Source organism: Chiloscyllium plagiosum, unplaced genomic scaffold (genome assembly GCF_037043375.1).
Source record: "Chiloscyllium plagiosum isolate Xiang-an unplaced genomic scaffold, Cpla_swu_hap1 HiC_scaffold_2, whole genome shotgun sequence".
Lineage (NCBI taxonomy): Eukaryota > Metazoa > Chordata > Chondrichthyes > Orectolobiformes > Hemiscylliidae > Chiloscyllium > Chiloscyllium plagiosum.
In genome coordinates, this window is record NW_028270140.1 from 86,281,597 (window position 1) to 86,305,870 (window position 24,274).

Genomic DNA, 24,274 nt, shown 5'->3' on the forward strand with positions numbered 1-24,274 from the left:
CCAGGGACAGGTATCAAACGTCTCTGAACAAGTACACCCTGTGGCAGAGATGATTGACCAACAACCAAACCATCTTCCATCGGGTTAGGTATGGCTTAGACCAGTGGGGATGTTTACTGTCTCCTGAAGACTCCAGTTTTGCTAGAGTACCTTAATGTCACAATCAAACAGTCACACTCACTTCACATATGAAGTTCAGATTTCTTTTACAACTACTTGTAAAACTTACTAAACTGCATGTTTCTGCAGAAAAGATGCAACTTTATTTTAACATACTATTCAACCATTCACAATTTGTAGAGGTTACATGGAAAGAAAATGTTATAATAACAGCATATAGTTGAACATGATGAATTAAATTCCAAAATCGTAGTTTCAATACTACACACCTCATTGTGACATCTCTGTTTTGTGAAAATATTTCGAATGAAAATCTCTTGTACTTCTTCCTGTTTCACAAGATATTGCCAAAGTCTTTTAACAGGAAGAGCGGTGTGGTGTTTTGACCTGTCAAGAAAAAGCAATTTCGATGTTGTAAGCCTTTGAATTTTAATAGATAGTTTTCACACAATTACATAATAAAACCAAAATTGCACTTAACCTTTTTCACTCAAAATTCCCAAACAAAACTATAAATGACAGTGTCCACATTTCATTATACTACATTTTTAATACCATAGAAAGCCATAGCAAAGCTGGTATAATAGGTTTTCTGTTGGTTGTTTGCTATACCAATGAAAAACTAATGTCATTACCTTATTCTCTCCTCCTTGCTCTATATCTGAATATTTTAATAGGTAGTATTCACTTAAATGACACAATACTTACTGTCTCAACCAGTTACTTTATCACCAAAGTTGCCAAATATAACTTGTCTTTGACAAAGCTGATTGACTATCCTTAATTACATGTAAGCATTTCATCTTGAATTAGAGATTCTATAAGTTTAGCCACAACACACATTAAGTTGAATATTCTATAGCAAAGATTATTAGGCAATTGCATTAAATAATTAACTTTCCACTCCCTAGCACAACTTGAAGGCCTCAAGAGAACTCCAATGTCATGGTCAGTACTTCTAATATCCCCTCTTTTCAACATCAACGTCTTTCCCATCACAGCTTACTGATTTCATCTTTTATTTGTCAGAACCAATTAATCAGAAAGCCTTCTGACAGTGCATCATTGATTCTTCAATAGAGATGTACAGCATGGAAACAGACCCTTCGGTCCAACCCGTCCATGTTGACCAGATATCCCAACCCAAACTAGTCCCACCTGCCAGCACCTGGCCCATATCCCTCCAAACCCTTCCTATTCATATACCCATCCAAATGCTTTTTAAATGTTGCAATTGTACCAGCCTCCACCACTTCCTCTGGCAGCTCATTCCATACACGTACCACCCTCTGTGTGAAACAGTTACTCCTTAGGTCTCTTTTATATCTTTCCTCTCTCATCCTCGACCTATGCCCCTAGTTCTGCACTCCCCCACCCCAGGGAAAAATTTTTGTCTATTTATCCTATCCATGCCCCTCATGATTTTATAAACGTTTATAAGGTCACCCCTCAGCCTCTGACACTCCAGGGAAAACAGCTTCAGCTTATTCAATCTCTCCCTATAACTCAAACCCTCCAACCCTGGCAACATCCTTGTAGATCTTTTCTGAACACTTTCTAGATGCCCACCTATTTTGAACATTGTGTTTTTCCCCCCTGTCACCCAGACAGCCCTCCACTGCACCACCTTCATTCCCCGCTCCACTGCTCTAAACCCCTCCCCCCTCCCAGGGCAATAAAGACAGAGAGTTGAAACTTTATTGCTGGAACAGCACAGCAGGTCAGGCAGCATCCAGGGAACAGGAGATTCGACGTTTCGGGCACAGGCCCTTCTTCAGGAATGAGCAGAGAGTGTTCAGCAGGAGAAGATAAAAGGTAGGGAGGAGGGACTTGGAGGAGGGGCGTTGGAAATGTGATAGGTGGAAAGAGGTCAAGGTGAGGGTGATAGGTCGGAGTAGGATGGAGGCGGAGAGGTCAAGAAGAAGACTGCAGGTCAGGAAGGCGGTGCCGGGCTGGAGGGATTCAGCTGAGACAAGGTGGGGGGAGGGGGGATGAAGAAACTGGTGAAGTCCAAGTTCATCCCCTGTGGTTGGAGGGTTCCCAGTCGGAAGATAAGACGCTCCTCCTCCGACCGTCGCGTTGTTGTGGTTTGGCGGTGGATGAGTCCAATTGGACTCATCCACCGCCAAACCACAACAACGCGACGGTCGGAGGAGGAGCGTCTTATCTTCCGACAGGGAACCCTCCAACCACAGGGGATGAACTTGGACTTCACCAGTTTCTTCATCCCCCCTCCCCCCACCTTGTCTCAGCCGAATCCCTCCAGCCCGGCACCGCCTTCCTGACCTGCAGTCTTCTTCTTGACCTCTCCGCCTCCATCCTACTCCGACCTATCACCCTCACCTTGACCTCTTTCCACCTATCACATTTCCAACGCCCCTCCTCCAAGTCCCTCCTCCCTACCTTTTATCTTCTCCTGCTGAACACTCTCTGCTCATTCCTGAAGAAGGGCCTGTGCCCGAAACGTCGAATCTCCTGTTCCCTGGATGCTGCCTGACCTGCTGTGCTGTTCCAGCAATAAAGTTTCAACTTTGATCTCCAGCATCTGCAGACCTCACTTTCTCCAATAAAGACAGAGAGCCCACCCCCCCTTGTCCTCACCTACCACTCCACCAGTTTCTGCATCCAATATATCATCGTTAAACACAACTAGACCCCATCACCAAGAACATCTTCCCCTCCCCACCCCTCTCTGCCTTCCACAAGGACCGTTCCCTTTGACAGTCCTTGGTTTGCACCACTCTCCCCACCGAGCCCCCTGATTCCCACAATCCCTTCCCCTGCAACTGGAAAAGATGCAAAACCTGCCAGCGCACCACTCCCCTCACCTCCATCCAGGGCCCCAAACAGTCCTTCCAGGTGAGACAGAGGTTCACCTGCCTCTCCTCCAATCTAGTTTACCTTTTGAGTTTTATACAGATCCTACCCATGTTCTAATTGCTGATGCCTAATTATTTGTTTGTTCAGTATACCCTTTCACCGACAGTCAACCAGCATATCTTTCCTTAACAGACAAAATAATTAGATATGGAAATGTGTTGCTGGAAAAGCGCAGCAGGTCAGGCAGCATCTAGGGAACAGGAGAATCGACGTTTCGGGCATTAGCCCTTCTTCAGGATTCCTGAAGGGCTAATGCCCGAAACGTCGATTCTCCTGTTCCCTAGATGCTGCCTGACCTGCTGCACTTTTCCAGCAACACATTTCCATCTCTGATCTCCAGCATCTGCAGACCTCACTTTCTCCAGACAAAATAATTACCCAGATCTATAAAATGTCCCTGAATAAAGTTTTTTCCCTCTTTGACTTTGTACATTACATTTATTCTAGTCTACCCTGGGACAATTTAAATTATCTAATACTTTTGGCTTAATCCTCTTACTTGAATGGTGTATTGGTGGGCTCCAGCAATGCTTTATGAATGAGGAGAGCAGGACCTGAAGACATTGTGCCTTCACTGGCATGCATTGAGATGAAATCTTTAGGAGGGCCACCAAATAACTCAAGACGCCGAAGTAACACTTGTTCCCAGCGCTGAAGAGTTTTTAAAATTGCATGGCAGGAAGGAGAACAAACTGGGAGCTCTATAAGAGAAGAAAAGATGCTAAAACACTGGTGAAATAACAAATTTGCTTTATTAGAACTTAGCAAAGTGGAAGAAAAAAAGTTGCTAAAATGAATTGATTGGAAAGTCACTGCCTGAATGTTTCATCTCATCAAAATCTTCCACTTCTTTCCCACTAGGTTCAAGGATGAAAATGGTCCGAGCCAAAAACATTGGAAGATTAGTGGTCAAATACTGTGACAAGGAATCACGTAACGCTGACACAATTTACGATGTGTACTGAATGCAAATGCTTCCAGGCCACTTCAAGTAAGTGGAATTACTAGATTTGAAGCGAGTTCTCTCTTTACCTTCCATCACAATCAAGATTGTAAACCAATACATTTACTTACATTGACAGTGACCTCAATATTTCAGTATTTAATATAAGATGAAAATCAACTCAATAACTAAACATGACTTTGCTGAATTATGAACATGCAAAGCACAGGATGACAGCAGAGATTTGCAAACTACTTTCCAATAAATAGGCTGTATTAGCAATGCCTGCATCCTGTAAAAGAATATAAACAAAAAATACTTCTGAAAAATGACCAGAGAGTCCAGCAAAAAACAAAATAAGTGAAGGCAGCACTCAGTAGTGAGTGCATTTCTTTTGCCTTTCTGTGTTTGCATAGTTCTTCCTTAAGGCTGCCCTTAACTGTCTGATGCTCTGTAATTACAAAGCTGAACAAGATTACTTTATTCAGACCTTCCATCTCATTGGCACAGCTTCAAGCCAATCTGTACATTACCAGCTCTTCCAAAAAGTCTGCTCACATTTTCACAACTGTTACAACTTCCTCCAGTACAGTTTAAACAATTGGGTGACACTGTGGCTCAGAAGTTATTACTGCTGTCTCACAGCACCAGGGACACGGGCTTGATTCCTGCCTCGAGCGACTGTGTGGAGTTTGCACATTCTCCCCATGTCTGCATGGGTTTCCTCCAGGTACTCCAGTTTCCTCTCAATCCAAAGATGTGCAGGTTTGGTGATTTGGCCATGCTAAATTGCCCACAGTGGTCATGGATGTACAGGTTAATGTATTAGTCAGGAATAAATGTAGAGTAATAGGGTAGGGGAATGGATCTAGGTGGCTGTGGACTTACTGGGCCGAAGGACTTGTTTCGAGGCTGTAGGGATTCTATGAATTCACAACCTTAAGTAAAATTTATTTGCAGGAAAATAAATGTGCAGGGCAATGAGAATAGAGTGGGGCAATGGGACTGATTGAATTGTTCTGGAAACAGCTGACACAGACTCGATCAAACTAGTGGCCTCCTTCTGTCCTGCAATAACACAAACTGTGACATTATTATTAAAACTCTTCCTTTTAACCCATCCCTGACTATACATCTTTAATGAAAACTAATTAGAATGCGCTCAAGGAAGAGCTATCCCTATACAAAATTTCATTGAAATGTGTTTATCAGTTTTTGAGATACTGTCTACAGACAAAACAGCAGGTGTGAAATTACCGCCTCAGTGGCAATACAGCAGTAAGATCATTTTTGATATATAATTAGAGCTTGTGTATTATCAACATATAAATATGGTTTACATAGCATGAAAATCTGTGGTTTTAAAGTACTTCACAAAAGTATCATTATTTCACATATTCAAAGTTTCAGCCAAACTCTCCAAATATTCTCTGGTGATAGAAGAGTCATTGAAGCCTTTCCTTGTACTTAAATTGTAATCAACCCTTTTGATCCCATGAAAGAGAAGCATCTCTTCCCAACCCACCCCATTCAAATCCTAACCCTTTCTACACCCCACTCAGTCAGTATTTCGTCCTAAACCCCTTCTACACCACACACAGGCAGTTCTTCCTGCCAAGAAAATCTCCACTCAGAGATCCCTTTGTCCACAACTGTACTACCATAACCTACCGAACCACATCAAGAATTGGGCTTTGCTGCTCCTCCCTCTGAGAAACCTGCAGAGGCATTCCACCAAATGGTCAATATCAGTATACATTTTCTCAATGGAATGGAGTATAAAAAGGGAGGGCATCCCAAAAGTCTACAAAGCACTGGTCAGACCACAGATGTCAATCTCAACAGGCATCTGTGGTCAAGAATTCCATGAATTTACTGCCCTCAGAGGGGAGAAGTCCTCTTCATATTGGTCTTAAATGGGAATGTCCTTACTCTGAGATTAGGCCCTCTGGGCTTAGACACTCCACAAGTGGAGAAAAACTTCTGTGCATCTACTTGTGTCTAAGCCCAGAGGGCATAATCTCAGAGTAAGAAGATCCCCATTTAAGACCAATATGAAGAGGACTTCTCCCCTCTGAGGGCAGCAAATTTGTGGAATTCTTGACTACAGATGCCTGTTGGGATTGGATAATTTTTAATTATTAAGAGAAACAAGGGGATAAAGCAGAAAAGTGGCCATAATCTTAATGAATGCGAAGGAAAACAGACATGATCGAAGTAGAAGTGGGCCATTTGGTCTATGTCTTATGGTCTTACAGGATGTGACAGCAGCAAAGCCTATTCTCAGCCCCTTTAATGACAAAGTTTTTGCAAACTTTGAAATTCACTCCTCCTGGCTTCAGCCACAATGGAAACAGTGATGGCAGCACATGGTAGTCTGAAAAAATTATAAAGGCTGAAATTTCTCATCTCTGTATACTTTAATCTCCCTTCTTAAATAAGAATTTTGAGCATCATAACCTGAGAAAACAAATGTGGGAAGAAAATTACATAAGGAAGGTAATTAATTACCTGATAGATCCAGCCCTGCCATTGGATAAAACTTCTTCAAATTATGAAGCACCAACTGTACCATAGCATATCGCATCAAGGACCAGCTAAACAACAGGAAACAAGATTGTTACAAAGCCACTGCACTCGATTCACAACAAATTTTCTTTTGCTAACTGCGATATGACAATGCCTGATATGACACACCAGTTAATAAGCTTGGAGGAATTTATCTTTCGATTTTACTCGTCCTGTTGCAAATGCAACCTTGAAGCAAAACTGGCAACAATCTGAACTAATTTTAATTGTAACATTGTCATGTAGCTTTAATTTTTCACACACAATTACATTACATCCATTGAAGTAATTTTGCATATTCTGTGAGCAATGCTAATACTTACGTAAAAACACACTTTTGCTACTCAGTACAGCAACAAACACTTTTAAGTCACACATTGTGAAAACAAAGTAGGGAGTAAGACCCCTTTATTCTATCACTTCAATAAAATTGGAAACACAGAAAGCTTTATCTTAAACCAGTTCTGTTCATACAGCTATTGTGGCAGCTTGTCACCAGGGCTGACAACATATAATTGGCATTCCTACACTGTGGACCCAATTTCACAATAATATAATAAGCATAATAAGCTGACCCAAACCGATGGGGCTATCATGAGTACGTATTTATCACCAGATTGTGTCCAATGAAAGAAAATCTAACGTGAAAAGTTGCAGTCATCAGAGAGTAGTTATCAAAGTCCTGTAGTTCCTCAGGGAAGCTTCCTATGTCAAAACCATTTTCAGCCAATTCAGCAGTTTTCTATGCATCATGAATAATAATGCTATCTTATGATCACACCCCCTCAATAATGCCTGATATAAGCTGTTCAATTTATACATTTTTAATATCATTCAGTATCATTTGAGTTAGTGACATACAAGTTCTGCGTGTCTCAAGTTAATTATTAGATCAAATATTTCTCCAACCATGATTTGTTTTTGTAAAACAGTTGGAGAGAGAGAGATTTCGGGAGCGCAAATAGATTTTGTCTACCATAGGAATTTTTACGACTTAGCAAGTTAGAACAATATGCAAGGTCTGTAGACATTGAGACTTCGTTTTCATAAGTTGAAACTTTATTGCTGGAACAGCACAGCAGGTCAGGCAGCATCCAGGGAACAGGAGGTTCGACGTTTCGGGCACAGGCCCTTCTTCAGGAATTCCTGAAGAAGGGCCTGTGCCCGAAACGTCGAATCTCCTGTTCCCTGGATGCTGCCTGACCTGCTGTGCTGTTCCAGCAATAAAGTTTCAACTTTGATCTCCAGCATCTGCAGACCTCACTTTCTCCTCTTAGTTTTCATAAGTGCTTGGATATCACTAAGACCTCCCCCCTCCAGCTTTCTTCATTTTGGGTAACTATGAAAACTTTTGATGAAAATGACTGCATTGCACCTGAGAAAGGAGAATTTAGACAAAACAGATTCTCAAGAGTAAACAGTTAATGATAGTCCCAAATCAGAAGTGTTGGGACAAAACCCTGAAGACATTACTCAAGGTATGGGAGGGGAAGTAGACCATTCAGCATATCGAGCTGCTCCACCATTCAATATTATGGCTGATCTGGAGAAAACAATCTTTGAGGCTATCCTGTCAAGCCCCTTGAGAATCTTCTATATTTCAATAAGGTATCTTCTCATCCTTCTAAGCTCCATTAAGTATAAGCCCAACCTATTCACTCTTTCCTCATAACAGAAACAAACAGTGCTGGAGAAACACAGTAGGTTTACCAGCAGCTATGGAGTGAGACAGTTTATTTTGCAATTCTAATCTGACTGTTCTTCAGAGCTGAAAGGACCTCGGAAATGGTGGTTTCTGTGCTGTTGACAGGAGGTAGGAGAAACAAGTGGAACAGACTGCGAGAGTGGCTAGAGTAAATGACAAAGGAAGAAAGACTGGTGGTGAAGCAGTTAATTGAGATAAAAGTGCAAAACGTAGTTTGGAGAGAAAATTAGCCAACTCTGCTTGGGGGTGTCAATGTGTGTGTGTGGGGGGGGGCGGGGGGTAAATGATGCAAGAAAAATGGTCCTGACCTTCCAGCCGTTTGCTATGCTAGAGTTACAGTGAAGTTCAAATCAAGGAGAGGAACACCTCATTTTTGACTGAAAACAATAAACAACTTCTAGGTCTCAATATTGAGTTCCACACTTGGATCTTTGCTGTCCATATTTATTACATTCCCCCCCACCCTCACCAACCACCTCCACTGGCATTTCAGCTCCTGGTTAATGTCTTGTTGGTGGCTTGTTAGAACAAGTTGAGGTCACACAATCCAAGGGCCAGTGATAGCAAGGAAACAAAACTGGGTGAGGCAGAAAATAGAACATAGCTGGGAATTGTGCATTTGTTTATGTGATGTGCATGTTTGCTGGAAAGGGCAGCATTGGCTGTCTATCCTTAACAGAAAATGAGAATGTGGTGCTGAATCACCATTTTTAATCTGCAGTCCACTTGGTGCAACCACATTGACAGTACTGATCTTGAGCTTGTGACAGTGAAGGAATGGCAATATAGTTCCAAGTCAGGTTGGTGCCTCATTTGGAAACGGCAACGTTTCCAGCACCTGCTATACCTGCTCTTCAAGAGATAAGGTTCTAGAAGGAGCTATTAAAGGATTTGATTTATTATTGTCACATGCACCGAGGTACAGTGAAAAGTTTTGTTTTGCATGCAGTACAAGCAGGTCATTCCACAGAAAGTGCATAAAGGTAATAGATCAGAATGAGTTTTACATTGATTTGGCTGCAGAGAAGGTGCACAGAGATCAATATTAAATTTAAAATGTTAAAAAGTCCATTCAGAAGACTAAGCAGGGATTTCTTGGGGAGCCTTGGCAAGTTTATGGAAGGCACATATGTTGTATACTCATGAGAATGAAAGGTTAAAGTGATCAATAGGGTGTCAATCAAGTGGAATGCTATGCCTTAGATACAGTTGAGCTGCTGTGAAGCTGCTTTCATCCAGATAAGGAGAGAATGTTGGGTGAAAATTAAAGCATAAATGTCACTTTAAGAAGTTAATACAAACCAAACTCTTACCTGAACGAGTTAGAATTTGAATGCTCCTGAAGCTGTGTGCCTGAAGCAAAAACATCTTCCTCATCATCACTGTCCTGACTTTCTTCTGAATCATACTCAAATTTGCTCTGTACTGCAGGAATGAAGGGCTGGAGAAAGGAACATGTGTTTATGACATCCGTCAACTATTGATAAGAACTTTAATTCTAGATACTATTAAACTATTAATGATTTCTTGTCAAAAAGTCTCAATTTTCAGCAAGCATTTCTTCTTGATGAACTGTGAAGTCAATTTATTATGCTTTTTATTTATAAACAGCAGATGATTAGGAGGAACAAAAGGCATAATATCACAGTTGCTGGAGATCTGAAATAAATATCAAAAATACACACACTGTGCCTTGAGGTAATTACTGCAGTCCTTTTTTGTGCCAGGAGTAGGGGCGGCATTAAGTTATAAAAGGAAACATTAGAACATGGATTTCCAAACTCAACATCGGTCTTTATTCTTTAAGTTACCTGTGGCCGTCAGGTTTTACGACCTGCAGCACATGGCTTTTTGGTGTCAGGGCAATAAGGGATGAGCCATAAACATAGGCCTATCTAGCAGCCCCACATCCTATAAATTAACCATTTTTAGTTAGCATCAGTAGAGTTTACTACATAGTTTATTTGGCCTCGAAAAAAAAACACCTCTTTTAGCTCAAAAGCAGTGGCACAAGTCAAAGATTTAGCACCTTCAAATGCAGGGTTTGGCAGGATAGGAAAATCCGACTATGGTTTAAAAAAGGAATCACTTAAAATGAGGGTTTTCCATCTCTAAAATATTTAAATAATCAACCTGCCTTCTGAGAGTGGATTGACTGCTCACTGCTCGTCTTGACCTTATTTAAGATCAAAGAGGACAAGTGGAGATCCTATGTTATGGAAATTAGATGTTGCTTTCCAGCCTAAATCTATTATTCCCTTTGTTCATCATTCTATTTCCAAATATCCACTAAATCCTGGGCATGTATCAGATCGGTCTAACGATAATTAGATTAGTTTGGATGCAAAGTTAGCAGAAACAATTAGGTGAAAGACTTCTATAGATGTCTTTGAAGCTTGAACATTTGAGTATTAGATAGAATAAAGAGACCCATGTCAGCCAGCAAGCTTACAAAAACAAAGTGACTAGTACAAAGAGTAATGTGAAAAATAGTTTTAAATTACTTCAGCAATACCTAATGTGGGGAAAATAGTTTCAGTAATGTAGTCGCTGGATTGACAATTCAGATTCCCAGGTTAATATTCAGGGAACGTGGGCCTGAATTTCGCAACGATAAATTTCACAAATGGTAAATAGCAAAATTTGAATTCAATATAAAAATGTGGAACAGACAGCTAGCTTAATGGTGATTTTTCTCTGTTGTCAATTGTTGTAAAATCTCATCTGGTTCACTAATGCCCTTTAAGGAAGAAAGCAGGTCATCCTTACCAGGTCTTGATCTACATGCAACTTCAGCACCATAGCCATGTATTTGTTCATTAGCTGCTTTCTGAAACAGCCTATCAAGCCATTCAGTTCAAGATGAATTAGGAATGGGCAATAAATGCTGGTCCAACCAGCAACATCCACATCCCATAAGCAAATTAATAAAATCTAATGACGACATGAAATAGACAGATTCCCAATATCAATAATGTACATTCATCAAAAATTGATTTTTTCCACTGTTGATACTGTCAGTTTCTTGATGTTAACCTATAGGATTTGGAAGGCAAGTTTGCAAATACATCACACACAACACAAACAAGTATTAACTTTCCATGTGCTCTTCCACGGTTTCCAATTAACAATTGGAATTAATTTTGTTCCACCATGTGAAAAAAGTACCTTTGCTATAAAGTAATCCCAGATGCTGAGTTCAGGAGGGATGAACTTCTCTTTATAGACTGGAATCACCTGACTGACAACTGGAAGAGAAGTACTGTATGAGGGTGCTTCTCTGTTTGTTGCTTTTGAGCCTGTGCCCTTGAAAGAGTTATGATGCTCATCAGGAGTACGACCTTCTGTAAACGAAATAGAGAGGGAGTAATTTGCCATTTGTTCACTGATTTGTTGTGGTTATATGCTTAATGAATCTTAAAAATCATAATAATACAATTTTACTTTTTCTTCTACTTAAAAAATGAAAGAATAAACAGCACTTCAATTCTAATATTAGCAGTGAATGTTAGCATAGCTGCTTTGGCATTCTGAATAAATGAGCCTGTTTTAAATGAAAATATACAAGGCAACGCAATCCTGTAACTTCAGTTAATTATTTCCGTGCATATATTTGGAACAGAGTACAATCATTCTGTAGTATAGATACATAAATAAAGATAAAATGGAACTTAAAAAAAAAAAATCGGTGTGACAACTGCTTTGTCAGGAATATTTCATTTCTTGTAACATGTTAGTCAGGAAATCGGAAACTTAGTTCAAGTCTTTTTAAAAAGTAAAAGCTGATTTTTTAAAAACTGGTACATCCCAAACTCTCAACCTCTATTATTTTGAAGGATAAGGAAAGTCAATGATGGGAACCAGCTGCAAGCTCCCCTCAATGAAACACACCATCTTGACTTGGAATGACATCACTTTTGGGTCAAAGTCTGAGAGCTCCTTTCCTTACAGCATTGAGAGTGTATCAACAGTGGAGAGCAGCCATTCAAGAAGATGGCTCACCAACATTTTCTCAAGATGATTTAGCAACGGGTAATAATGGCTACCCTAGCTGGCAATGCTGACATGCTGTGATCAAATATAAAAATGACATACAAAATCCCACAGTAAATTGTACTCTGTCTAAACTTTAGTATAACAGCAATGCATAAAGAAATTGTCTGTGTATAAATAGCCCACCTATGCCTTTAACTGGGAACATATTTCCATTTCCACATGTCCATTTGGTACCTCAAACAGTATTGACAAGAGCAAGAGTAATTCATTTAAAACATTCAGAAATTACAAATATGTTAGGTTTTACATTGTATGCATGGTTGGAGCATGATTCATTGTTGTCACATTTACTGAGATAGTGAAAAGTGTTGTTTTGCATGCTGTACAGGCAGATCATATCATACAAAGTGCATCAGGATAACAGAATAAAATGCAGAATGCAGCCACAAAGACCGGACAGAGAGAGATCAACATTAACATTTGCGTTACCTGTTCACAAGTCTGATAACAGCAGGGAAGAAGCTGTTCTTGCATTTGTCCATACATGCATTCAAACGTTTACATATTCTTCCCAACGGAACTGGGTGCAAGAGTGTATAATCGAGGTGCGAAGGTTCTTCCATTATGTTAGTTGTTTTCCTGAGTCAGCACGAAGTACAGGTGGAGTCAATGGATGGAAGGCTGATTTGTATGATGGACTGGGTTGAGTTCATGACTCACTGTAAAGGAGTCTTGGGAACAGCAGTTGCCATACCATGCTGTCATGCAATCAGATAGGATGCTTTCCATCGTATACCTATAAAACTTGGAAACAGTCCTTGTGGACTTGCTGACTTCCATGACCTCTTGAGGAAGGAGGGACATTGTAGTACTTTTTGGCTGCCGCAATGAGTGGACCAGGACAGAGTGCTGGTGATCATTACTCCCAGGAACTTGATGCCCTTGACCATTTCCATCCCAGCATATTGATACAGACTATTTGTTTGCATTCACAATATTAGTTGCAGGTATTTATAGTAATTGTTTTTGGATAGTTAATTTTATTAGCTATAATGCAGAAATACTAGGCAGCCCAAGTATTTACTCACTAACCTCTACTATTTCAGTCTCAGATATATGGAAATGAGAAGTTCAAGCTTCAGCTCTGGATCAGGCAACTTTGCTATTGCTTCTATCTCTTAAGTACAGAAAAACATGAAGGATGTGGCAAAAAATATGAATCAAGAGAAACTTGAAATTTCCTTCCTTAGAAATCAAAATTTCTTTGAAGACAGGTATTATGTAAGAAAAGTGGCAAATGCAACTCATAACTGTGTGTGGAACCATAGGAGAGATACTAAATTAGTAATTTGCATCAGTATTTACTGTAGAGACTGGTATTATCACTGGACTATTAATCCAGAGACCCTGATAATGTTTTGGGGATCTGGGTTCAAACCTTGTCAAGACAGATGGCGGAATTTTGATTCAATAAAACAAAATCAGGAATTAAGAGTCTAACGATGATCATGAATCCATTGTCGATTGCTGAAAAACCCCATCTGGTTCACATATGTCTGAGGGAAGGAAGCTGCCATTCTTACCTGGTCTGGCCTATATGCGATTCCAGACCCACAGCAATGTGGTTGATTCTCAACTGTCCTCTGGGCAATTAGCGATGGGAAACAAATGCTGTGCATGGGCAGTGATGCCCTCATCCCATGAATGATGAAAGAATAAAGATAAATGCCCGAGACCTGATCAGGTGCACCCTAGAACTTTGGGGGAAGCTAGCGAAGTGATTGAGAGGCCCCTTTTGGAGATCTTTATATCATTGACAGTCACAGACAAAGTGCTGGTAAACTGGAGGTTGGCTAAAGTAGTGCCATTATTTAAGAAAGGTGATAAGGAAAAGCCAGGGAACGATATTCCAGTGAGCCTGATATTCATGATGGGCAAGCTGTCGGTGGGGATTCTGAGGTACAGGGTTTATATCTACTTGGAAAGGCAAGGACTGATTAGAGATTGTTGATATGGTTCCATGCATGGGAAATCATGTTTTATTATTTCAAAAACTCCATTAAGTTAATGAAAAGAATTGATGAAGGCAAAGCTGTGGACGTGATCTACACGCACTTCAGAGTTGTTTTATAAACTAGTGTTTGGAAATGCAACTGCAAGTAACCGGACATCCATACCAGGCATAAGAAAATAACTACTTAGACAAGTAGTAATTGGAGAGTTGCAGATGATTTAGAACAAGGCTATATACTGATGCAGCTTGCGCTGGCAATAAAAATTGATTGATCTATGGACTAGTGATCAGTTATCAATCACACATACATTTTTGCCTGCAAACTGTAAGATAGTTGCCAAGTTACCTGAGAACAAGTTAGAGAGGGTCAGATTTTCCCCAGTTAGTAGTCGTCTCTCTGACCTGACAGTGAAGCCTTGCTGTAAACCTGAAGTAAACCTGTTAATCTTTCTGGCAACAATTATTGTAAACTCTGTGTCTCTTCCCAGGCAGAGGAAGCAAAGAGAAAGAAGACTGAAGTAATGTGCTGGCCAGCAGAAGAATTGTCATCACAACAACTGTACTGGGAGAAAAGACCATTGAGCTGTATTTCTAGCTTTCCCTTGTCTATAACCTATTTTACCCTGGATATTTGTGTGTGTGTGTAAGGGGAGTTCATAAGAGAATTACAATTTAATTAATAGGATTATATGCTGATGACTTATAACTGTTTACCTGTAGCTAGAGTCAAATCACTTGCAATATATAGTGATTCTCATTCAGTCCAGGAACCTAACTAATGCTATTTGCCAATCTGCCTTTGAAAATCACAAAATGGGGAACTGCCCATCCTTGATAACAGTTTTAACTTCTGTGATGACTCTGGGAATAGCAAGGCTTGATTTCCAGTGTGAGTTTCAACAACAGATTGTATATGATTTGCATCATTACGTTTTAGGAGATTGGATTTTCATGTAGAGGTAAAATAGGTTTCTGGTTTCAGATTTGTGAAAGTAATGTTTTTTTTAAAACAAGGAGATCAGAAAGTAATTTAGAATGGTGAACTAACTATATGACTTCCAAGAAAGCACATAATTTAAGTTAAATGCCTTGATCAGATAACTGAAAAGTTAAATGATGTGTTAAAAATGTCAACCTTTATGAAATACAGAAAAATTGGCCAGTGACCACTTAGTTTGTGCTCAGTTCAGAAGAATCCTGGCAGAAGGACAGTCTAATAGTTGTGTGAAATTTACCAAACTTCAATTAGTTTGTGAAGTTACCAACATATAGAAACTTTCAGGCTGTCAGAAGGGGAAAGGACAGCAGATTATCAGAATTGGAAATAAGTCTCCAAGTCAAAAACTGGAGAGTGTCAGTTAAGAAAAAAGTTAAATTATTACCAACACCAGACTGGCACTGGTACCTTCAAAAGGAAAAAATATCAAAACTTTATTTCGGGTTAAGCTCTTTTCAAGCTGCCACACACACACACACACACCTTTTGACAGTTTTTCTTTCAGTGCAATAAACTTGTGTTCCTTTGTCAAAGAATATTAGTAACCTTTAGTGAATGTTTCAGTCAGTAAAGTAGTTGCCATCTCCTACCAGACCACAGAGGTGCTCTTTGATTAGAGAGAAATGACTTGCGGAGTAGTTTAACCTGAGGGTCATCATACCTCTGACAATTGCAGAGTTGAGCAGGAGAGTCCTTCACGGTAGTCTCAGGTGGTGTGGGAATCGAACCCATGCTATTGGCAATTCTTGGCATTGCAGATCAGCCATCAAGTCAATTGAACTAACTAGCCCCTCAAGTACTGGCCATGACAGTAACTAACTCCAAACATCAGTGGTTAGCACTGCTGCCTCAGTGCCAGGGACCTCCGTTCAATTCCAACCTTGGGTAACTGTGTGGAGTTTGCACATTCTCCCTTGTCTCTATGGATTGCCTTTTGGTGCTGTGTTTTCCTCCCTCAGTCCAAAGATGTGCAGGTTAGGGCAGGCTAGATGGGGTTGGCATTGTAAAATGTGGAGTTAGAGGGATAGGGTGTGGGGGAAAGAGAACTGGGTCTAGGCAGGATGCTGTTTTGAGGGTCAGTGCAGACTCAATGGGTCAAATGGCTCATTTTCACACTGTAGGGATTCTAATTCCATGACTATGATTTATCAAGCTGGTTTCACTCTGGAATCTCAGTAGCCTAAGATTACGAAGAACTGGGATCGTAACGACATTCACTTTGAAGATAATTTCAAACCCACCATACTTCTGACACTCCGTTGACAACTAGACTGTGATCCCATTATTCCAAGTTGGATTTGAGTCCAGTACAAGATCAAAGTACAATATTTAAATACAGTGACATTAGTCTTCCATTTATATCATTTCCTAAGAAATATTCTATATAGGAATTTTAAAAAAATTATCTTTGACTATATACAGACTGAAAATGAAGCATAAAATGTTTCATAAAAATTAGAAAGGAGTGTTGTTTATGAAAGAATACAGTACAATTGTGTTTGACCCACTCCAAAACCCAATTCTTAAGCTGAAAGTTGATAACAAGCATCTTGAAATATCAACATTAAATGGTTAACACAGAATATTGGAGAAACTCAGCAGTTCTGGCAGCATCTGCGGAAAGAGTTACTTTGAGTCTTGTAGGAGTCTGCTTCCGAACTTTTCTGAATAGTCATATTGGATTTGCAACATTAACTGTTTCTCTCCACAGATGCTGCCAGAATTGCTGAGTTTCTCAGGCATTGTTCGTTTCAGAATTCTAGCACCAAAATATTTCTCTTTTATTCTAACACTAAATGTTTGTACCAGTTTGTGGCAAGATTTCAGATTTCAATCAGCATCTCTGTTCAAGGGTAGATCTATTAGTGGTGGCAAAAACGTAATGTCAATGGGCCAGGTTCTGAGGATGTAAGTTTAAGTTCCACAACAGCAGATGGCGAAATTGGAGTTCAATCAAAATGCAGAATTAAAGCCATATATGACCAGAGTTGATTATTTTGAAAATCCAAGTCTTCACTGATACCATTTACAGAAGGAATTCTTATCTGGTCTGACCTCCATGTGACCCAGAGCAATGCAGATGTCTCTAAGTTGTCCTCTGAGATGGCCAAGGAAGCCACTCAACAACTGCAGGACAATCAAGAGTGCACAATAGATGTTGGCTTAGCTAGCAGCACCAACATCCCACAATTGAATAAGAAAAATAATAATATTACAAAAACATCATGACAAATATTCATGGAAGCAGCTAACTTTTCAGAGTATTGAACAACTAGCTATTCTTTCCAAATAAGATACCAGACAACAATTTTAAGTTCTGACTGAAATTTCATTAGGACAATGGACTGCCATATTTCTGAATTTAATGCTGCTAAAATACAGTTTCAATATCTGTACAGCAATTTAAATTTAAATGCTGCAATGATTCAGCTGATTTACTGCAAAAAAAATTGAAGATTGCATGCACCAATTCCTCCATAAAAAACAAAATAAAGAACACTTATGCATGGACTTCAAATTAAGCACATCAAATGAAATTAAAAAGGTTTCTGACTGACTATTGAAAATTAATTTTACCATCTGAGCTTTCAGAATACTGTGCAAGGCCAAGATAACAAACCCAAATCATAAAATATACATTCACAGAATTTAATAATGTTAGCTAAAGAGTCAATCAGAAATAAGAAAAAAGAGCATAAACCTTTCATTTAAGTTTGCTATTACTCATCCTATACAATTAAAACTGGTCACTTCTTAACCTTGACGTCAACATTTGAGATTATAAAATCAAGAATTATTCAATATTTGCATGATAAAATGTTTTGAATTTATAAGTTAAATATACTGAAGCCAAATGACCAGTGTACTTCAACAGTTTTGTCTCAAAATTAAGAAAGTATTGGGAACCACTGGAATGAGACAATGGCATCTCCTCACTGTACCTCATGATTTGCAGCATGCTCCTATTTCTTTATCACTGAAGTGCAAATAAAACACAATGGAACAATCCAATTACATTAGTAAGCTTAGCATCGCAGAATATGTTTTGATCTTTGTAAAATTTACGTGAAATATGCTGTTTCTCAAATTAACACTTCTATTTTAAACTATTAGATTTGTAAATTAAGATGTATTGGCTTTTCTGATAGCAGTTTATATTGCTTTAGCCTCTTACACACAATTTATCTGAAATAAAAATCAAATAATTTCTTTGGGTGCAGCAAAGTACTTGTACAATTAAGCTTTATTATGTATAGCATGCTTAATTCCTTCAGTTATTAATAGCTCATATATAGGTACAGTTAACTCAATGGGGTAGTAACGTCTTTCCTTTCAATCAATCTTTTTTTCACTTTCCTGACTACGTTGCAAATGTTCTATAATATTTATGCCATTGATTTTCAATTCAGTTTTCAAGAAAGGCCAGAAAGCTTATATTTAAAACAGCAAAAGCTATGAGAAAAATATTGGGCAATATGAAATACTAGCATTTAAAATGTGAAGCACTGAGGAACTTACAGTTAAAAAATATGCCTTATGATTAGGTGTAATCATAACTTGTTTGAAACTGATTTCAGTCAGCTCTATGAATTATAAAAATAATGGTTATGGCATAGGACTAGTAAACCCAAGGTCAATTTTAGTAAGGTATGAAGTAAATTCAATTACATCCACAAAAACTGTTCACTTTTGTTGAGGACCTAATTGGTTCGCTCATGATCTTAAGAGAAAGGAACTTGCCATACCTGTGGAGGAATCTAATCTGTACTCAGTGCAACATAAAGGCTAGGCAATAAATGCTGGCTATCAACATAGTGTGGACAAACAGAAGAAAAATAAGTATTACAAGACAACCTCCCACAGATCCATTTGATATATTCCAGTTGGATTGAAAATTTGAAAACAATTTGTAACCCTCAACAGAATTAAATAATGTAATCATCTTTCTATTACATAATGAAACATCGCATTTCATGTTGATTTTATAATTGAAAGCAAGAGTAATCATTGCACTAACGTAAATATATGATTTTTTTGAAAAACTTATTTTGTGTTAAAAATTCTGAAATATTCTATTCCAACGGATGTTGAAAACCATTCAACAGTTCACGAAGGTAAAGTTCTGCCGGAATGTTTGTAGCAAATTTAGTTTACAAGAAAAAAATCTGGCTGCTCTATTAAAGCTCCAAACTAAAGACTTAGTGTTCATCTTAGTTGAAGCGTACAATAAATAAAACATAAAAAAGCATTAGAAATTCAACTATCATGCGCACGTACTGTCTAAAGCAATGCATTGCGAAAGCAGTAATAAATCAAAAATATGATAACAATCATTACTTTGTAATGGCTTCATATGTAAAGGCTAAAGCAAATATTCTAGTCCTAGTAGTCTTGCCTGCTGCACTTGCAGAACGCGCAGGATTGAAGACTGCAAGAGCTTTTGAAAACCCCACACAATCCACGGAGTACATTACTATCTGCTGTTGACTATGCTCAGGTAACCACCTTCCTGTCAAAATAGACAAGTATCAATCTGCTGTTGGAAAAACATGAAAGCAATATATATATATATATACTGAGCAACTCACTCATTCATTGCTTTTATTTCTGTGAACATCACTATTTCTAAGTGCTGAGTTAGTGCCGAATAAAAGAAAGGAGAATATGGATACAAACATGCAAATTTAAAATTTTTTAAAGGAGTATTCATGTTTTGATAAGGTTGGAAACTTACAGTAAATCATTTGAATCTTTGGTTTCCTTACTACATGAATACTAAAAACAAACATTTTATTTTAAGCTAGTTTTTAGACCATGAAGTAGCATATACAGGATAAAATATCAGATTTTCACCCAGACTACCTTTAACTAAGTAATTGATGGTCAAACTCATGTACACATCTGTGAACATAACCCTGATTTTAATTATTTCTTTAAGAAATGCATAACATGCTATAGAAATGCTTGAAAATATCAATGCTTTGCTTTGCTGAAATAAATTAATTTTTGGCCAAGTATGACAATAGTTTACAGGTTTTATGGAACATTATATGCAAAATTTTCATAACAATAGCCATCGACTTTCTTGAAATTCCTAAAGTATGCATTTTAACATAACTTATTTTTCATAAAAGGATTGCTTCACCATGAATATAATCACTGACTATGGGCACGCTCTCTGTTCTTGGGTGAGTGATAACATTTACATTGAAAAGATTAACTACGACAACATAAAAATGGTAAAATATTGAGGAACAATTTACAGCTCAATCAGGAAATTTTATATCTAATGTATACAGCATAACACTAAGTTAGTACGGTTCAAATTTGCACCTGTTACATTACTTTTTCAATTTTGCATTATATTCATATCAGTTGCTACTGACCATTCAAAAAATTTAAGTTACTGTACTTCCTCATCCAATGCCTGAAAGATCAAGTCAAATCTAAATAGTTTAATCATCATGTTTAGCAATAAGATCACTTTTAAATTTAAAAAGTGATATGTCTGAAGTTTAAAATAATACTTGAAAAAATTCATTGAGTTGAATTTTGCAGTCGTAAATAGGTGGCCTCAAATTGCAAATAATTTTCAGTTTATAACCAGTAAATAGTGATACAGCAGGTCATGCGGAAAATGGCTGGGTTTCTTGGGACTCTGAACATGTATAGCGACATGCAAAATTACCTCAAAAGCCAAGTACTGTGATGTTGGTGATCGAACATAAAAACAAAGTGGTGGAGAAACTCAGCAGGTCTGGGAGCATCTGTGGAGGGAGAAAAAATGTTAGTATTGAGTGTAATATGACTTCTCCAGAACCAAAGAATGCTGTAATACCTGCTGAGTTTCTCCACTTCATTTTTATTTCAAAGTTATCTCCTTGATAGCACAGTAATGCCTTTGCAAATGAATTTGTGGAAAAATAAAACGCATAAAGCTGTAAGATTGAGCCAGTAAATTGAATGCTGTGGGACATGCCGGAAAGAAGAATACAACAAGATAGATTACGAAAATTGGGTTATGGAAAATTACCAATAGCTTACAAATGAATTCTTAAAGGTTCACAGTATGACCGTGGCCATTTTTCAACAAAAAAATATTCCCTCATTGATTCCAGCCCAGTTACACACATCATCTTTGATCAAATTGGAAGTGTCCCACTTTGCTTTCCTGAGGATTGAGGAATTGCAACTTGGATTGCTAAGCTTCGTTATTTACATGTATTACCTTGATTTTTTTTCCGCTGTGCTCCTATTCTCTGGAGGAGACACGAAATGCTGGACAAACTGCTGCTTATCTTATTTTACTCTTGACCCCACTTCTAAGTAATCACACAATATAAGTAAACAATTTTCTCACCTATTTTCCCAATCTCACTTTGAATCTGATGCCAGATTTCTGTTCACAACAATGCAATGAATCTCTGCATTGACTATGAATCTGCACCCTAACATGCACAGAAGTGCTAAAACATGTTCCCCTCGCTGTCATCCCTTCATATTCAACTATATCATTACCACTAGAAATTGAGATAAATTATTAATTTATTCCTCAAGACAGAGAAACTTCAATTACCCGAGCATCGATTATCCGAGGATTCGATTATCTGAGCATTCGATTATGCAAACAAAATAGTCCCCCCACCTGTTTCGTTCGGATAATGGGCCTTATTTAACATTTCTGGTTACAGACCATCCTACATTTAATGGCAATTTTAATTCATCTGCACAAAGTATGTAACTTTCACAATGCAATTGTGAACTGATCAGAACCATTATTTTTTTTTAAAAAGTATTGAATCCATTCAGCTCTTCTGTCAATTAACTTTAGCAGTATGAGAAGTACAGAACAAAAAAAAAAAAACGGCAATATAAGGGATTTTAAATTGATCTAGGAGTAATAAGCTGAAGACTGAATTGCCACTCAAATTAATAGAATAAAATTCAGATTATTTAAGAAATCTCTCATTAAGCTGATTTACAGAAGTATGAATGCAAAAAACCTTAAGGTAAAACCATTTGAGAATATAAGCAACACTCAGCTGTTACTTTCCATAACAAAAGCAAACTACATAGTAAAATTTCACTAAATAATTTCTTCGTTGATGCACTTATCAAACTGAGAAAAATTACTCACATTTTTGATGACTCAGTTAAGGACAAGTTATATTTAAGGAAATTCTAAGCACAAATATGACAAAGACAAAGCAGTAAAGAACATGTCAGGAAGAAAAATACTATCTACCATCGAAGTGTTTACTAGAATGTAGTGTTATTTCATAGCTTAACTACAGAGATGAAAATTTGGTTTGTGAGAATCGAAGTAGTCAAACTAAATGTTGAGAAACAAATTAGCACAAAAAATGCTAAAAATACAGAACTGCTTCTTTAATTTTCAGTGGAGGTGGCCGACATTTTCTCAAAGCGGCGGAGAACCTGAGGCTCCGTATACAGTAATCGGCACACTGACGTCATTCACAGCATTGACTTCCAAGTATGGAAGCTGCTGCTGTGTATGGACCTTGGAGGTCCAAGCAGAAAAAATAAATTGCAGGAACACTAGTGGTAAACGGTAGGTTAACAGCCTGAAATTGCTCATTACAGCTGGAAAGAAACGAAGAAATATTCTTAAATATTGACTGATCTACTCAAAATATTGTCAATTTATTTTGAGATTGCAACCACACTGATCGGCATAGATGCTGTTGAAACATGAGATTAGAAATTTACATGAAGAACATTCACATAGAACGCAGGTGAGAAAAATAAATTAACAAACCTGTTACAGATTTAGGTTCGATTTGGTTCTTCAGAGGTTGCTGGACACCTCCCCCAAAAACTGCAGCCCACATTTTGCTATCGAGAGGATGAGCTACAAGGCGGAATAGCTCATTGCTGGAGTGCGTTCCCAAGCCATGAACAAAAAGACTAAGGTAAACCGCTGTCAATACCTCACAGAGTAGGATTGTCAGTTTGGGTTTATCCTCGTCTCCAGCAGAATTCAAGAGATGATTTAGTTCCTTTATACCTGTGAATTGAAATATTCAGAAATTAATGTACAAGGCGAATGCCAGATCTGCGGAATCGTTTTCCGCAGTATCAGTTATCCCCAGTTTGCTGCGGCCTGAAAATACTACATGGAACATTCCAGAACCAGGAACTAGCGGGCTGCCGGGGAGATAGATTTCCCATTTAAATTAATGGGGTTGCTACTATCTGTGGTCTTGGAACGTATCCCCCACAGATCTGGGGGGACTACTGTATTTCAGATTTCTTTGACAAAGATGTATCCAAACTTAGCTTTTAAAAAGGAATATATTGTGGAAATACTGTGTTCCTTTGTATTTTTTCATTATCTCTCATCCTAAAAGGGAACACTATTGACTAATGCTAGAGACAGTAATAAATGTAGAAAAAGCATGCAGATAAGATGACAATTATTCATTTGAAGAAATCAGTAGCCTATGAATCATGAAGAATAAAAACTTTTCCAGAACAAAGATCAACTGGCTTGAAAGGGTAGGATACATATGGTAGCAAGTCAACTGTGTGGATTTTTCCACCCACCTTCAAATTTGCAACAGTATATTCTATGGTAAGGTAAGTCAAACACAATAAGCAATTTTAAGTTCAACAATACATCTGCTGAACAGAAGTATATATAGCTATTACCTGGCCACTGGTCTGGAGAAGTGTTGGGAGTTATTGTACCATCTAAACTTGCTGCTCTGTTTGAACGTTGCTGCGCAAACAGAAAACTCTGGTATACCATCCCAGTGAACTGGTTTGCATATGAAGAACTGGAAAATAAATTAACATGAGTTGACTTTCATGTTTCAGCCATGGCTAAGCTGGTACCACTGTTGCTTCTAAGCCATACATTTCTAGTTTCAATGTTCACTCCAAGGATCAGACTACAAAAATCCAAGGTGACATTGCAGAGTAGTGCTGACAAAATGTTGCGCTGTCAGAGGGGAAGTCCTCTTAAATAGACATACAAGTCCATATGACAAAATTTCTATCAAGTGTGTAGGAATTATCCCTGGTGTC

The 24,274-nt window shown here is 38.3% G+C and overlaps 1 protein-coding gene across 3 annotated transcripts in view; it reads right to left on the reverse strand.

Annotated features, from left to right (window-relative positions):
* The window catches only part of dmxl1 (Dmx like 1), a 233,485-nt gene that overhangs the window by 49,737 nt on the left and 159,474 nt on the right, over nt 1-24,274 (reverse strand). For 2 of the 3 annotated variants that reach the window (XM_043711450.2, XM_043711440.2), the window contains exons 27-34: nt 23,897-24,024; nt 23,004-23,252; nt 19,620-19,733; nt 11,385-11,560; nt 9,530-9,657; nt 6,455-6,540; nt 3,500-3,701; nt 390-507 (exon numbers count right to left, since the gene is read on the reverse strand). In XM_043711450.2, coding sequence (XP_043567385.2) covers nt 390-507; nt 3,500-3,701; nt 6,455-6,540; nt 9,530-9,657; nt 11,385-11,560; nt 19,620-19,733; nt 23,004-23,252; nt 23,897-24,024 — 1,201 coding nt within the window. The remainder of the gene's footprint in view (nt 1-389; nt 508-3,499; nt 3,702-6,454; nt 6,541-9,529; nt 9,658-11,384; nt 11,561-19,619; nt 19,734-23,003; nt 23,253-23,896; nt 24,025-24,274) is intronic. The other variant, XM_043711459.2, reaches the window with a different exon arrangement.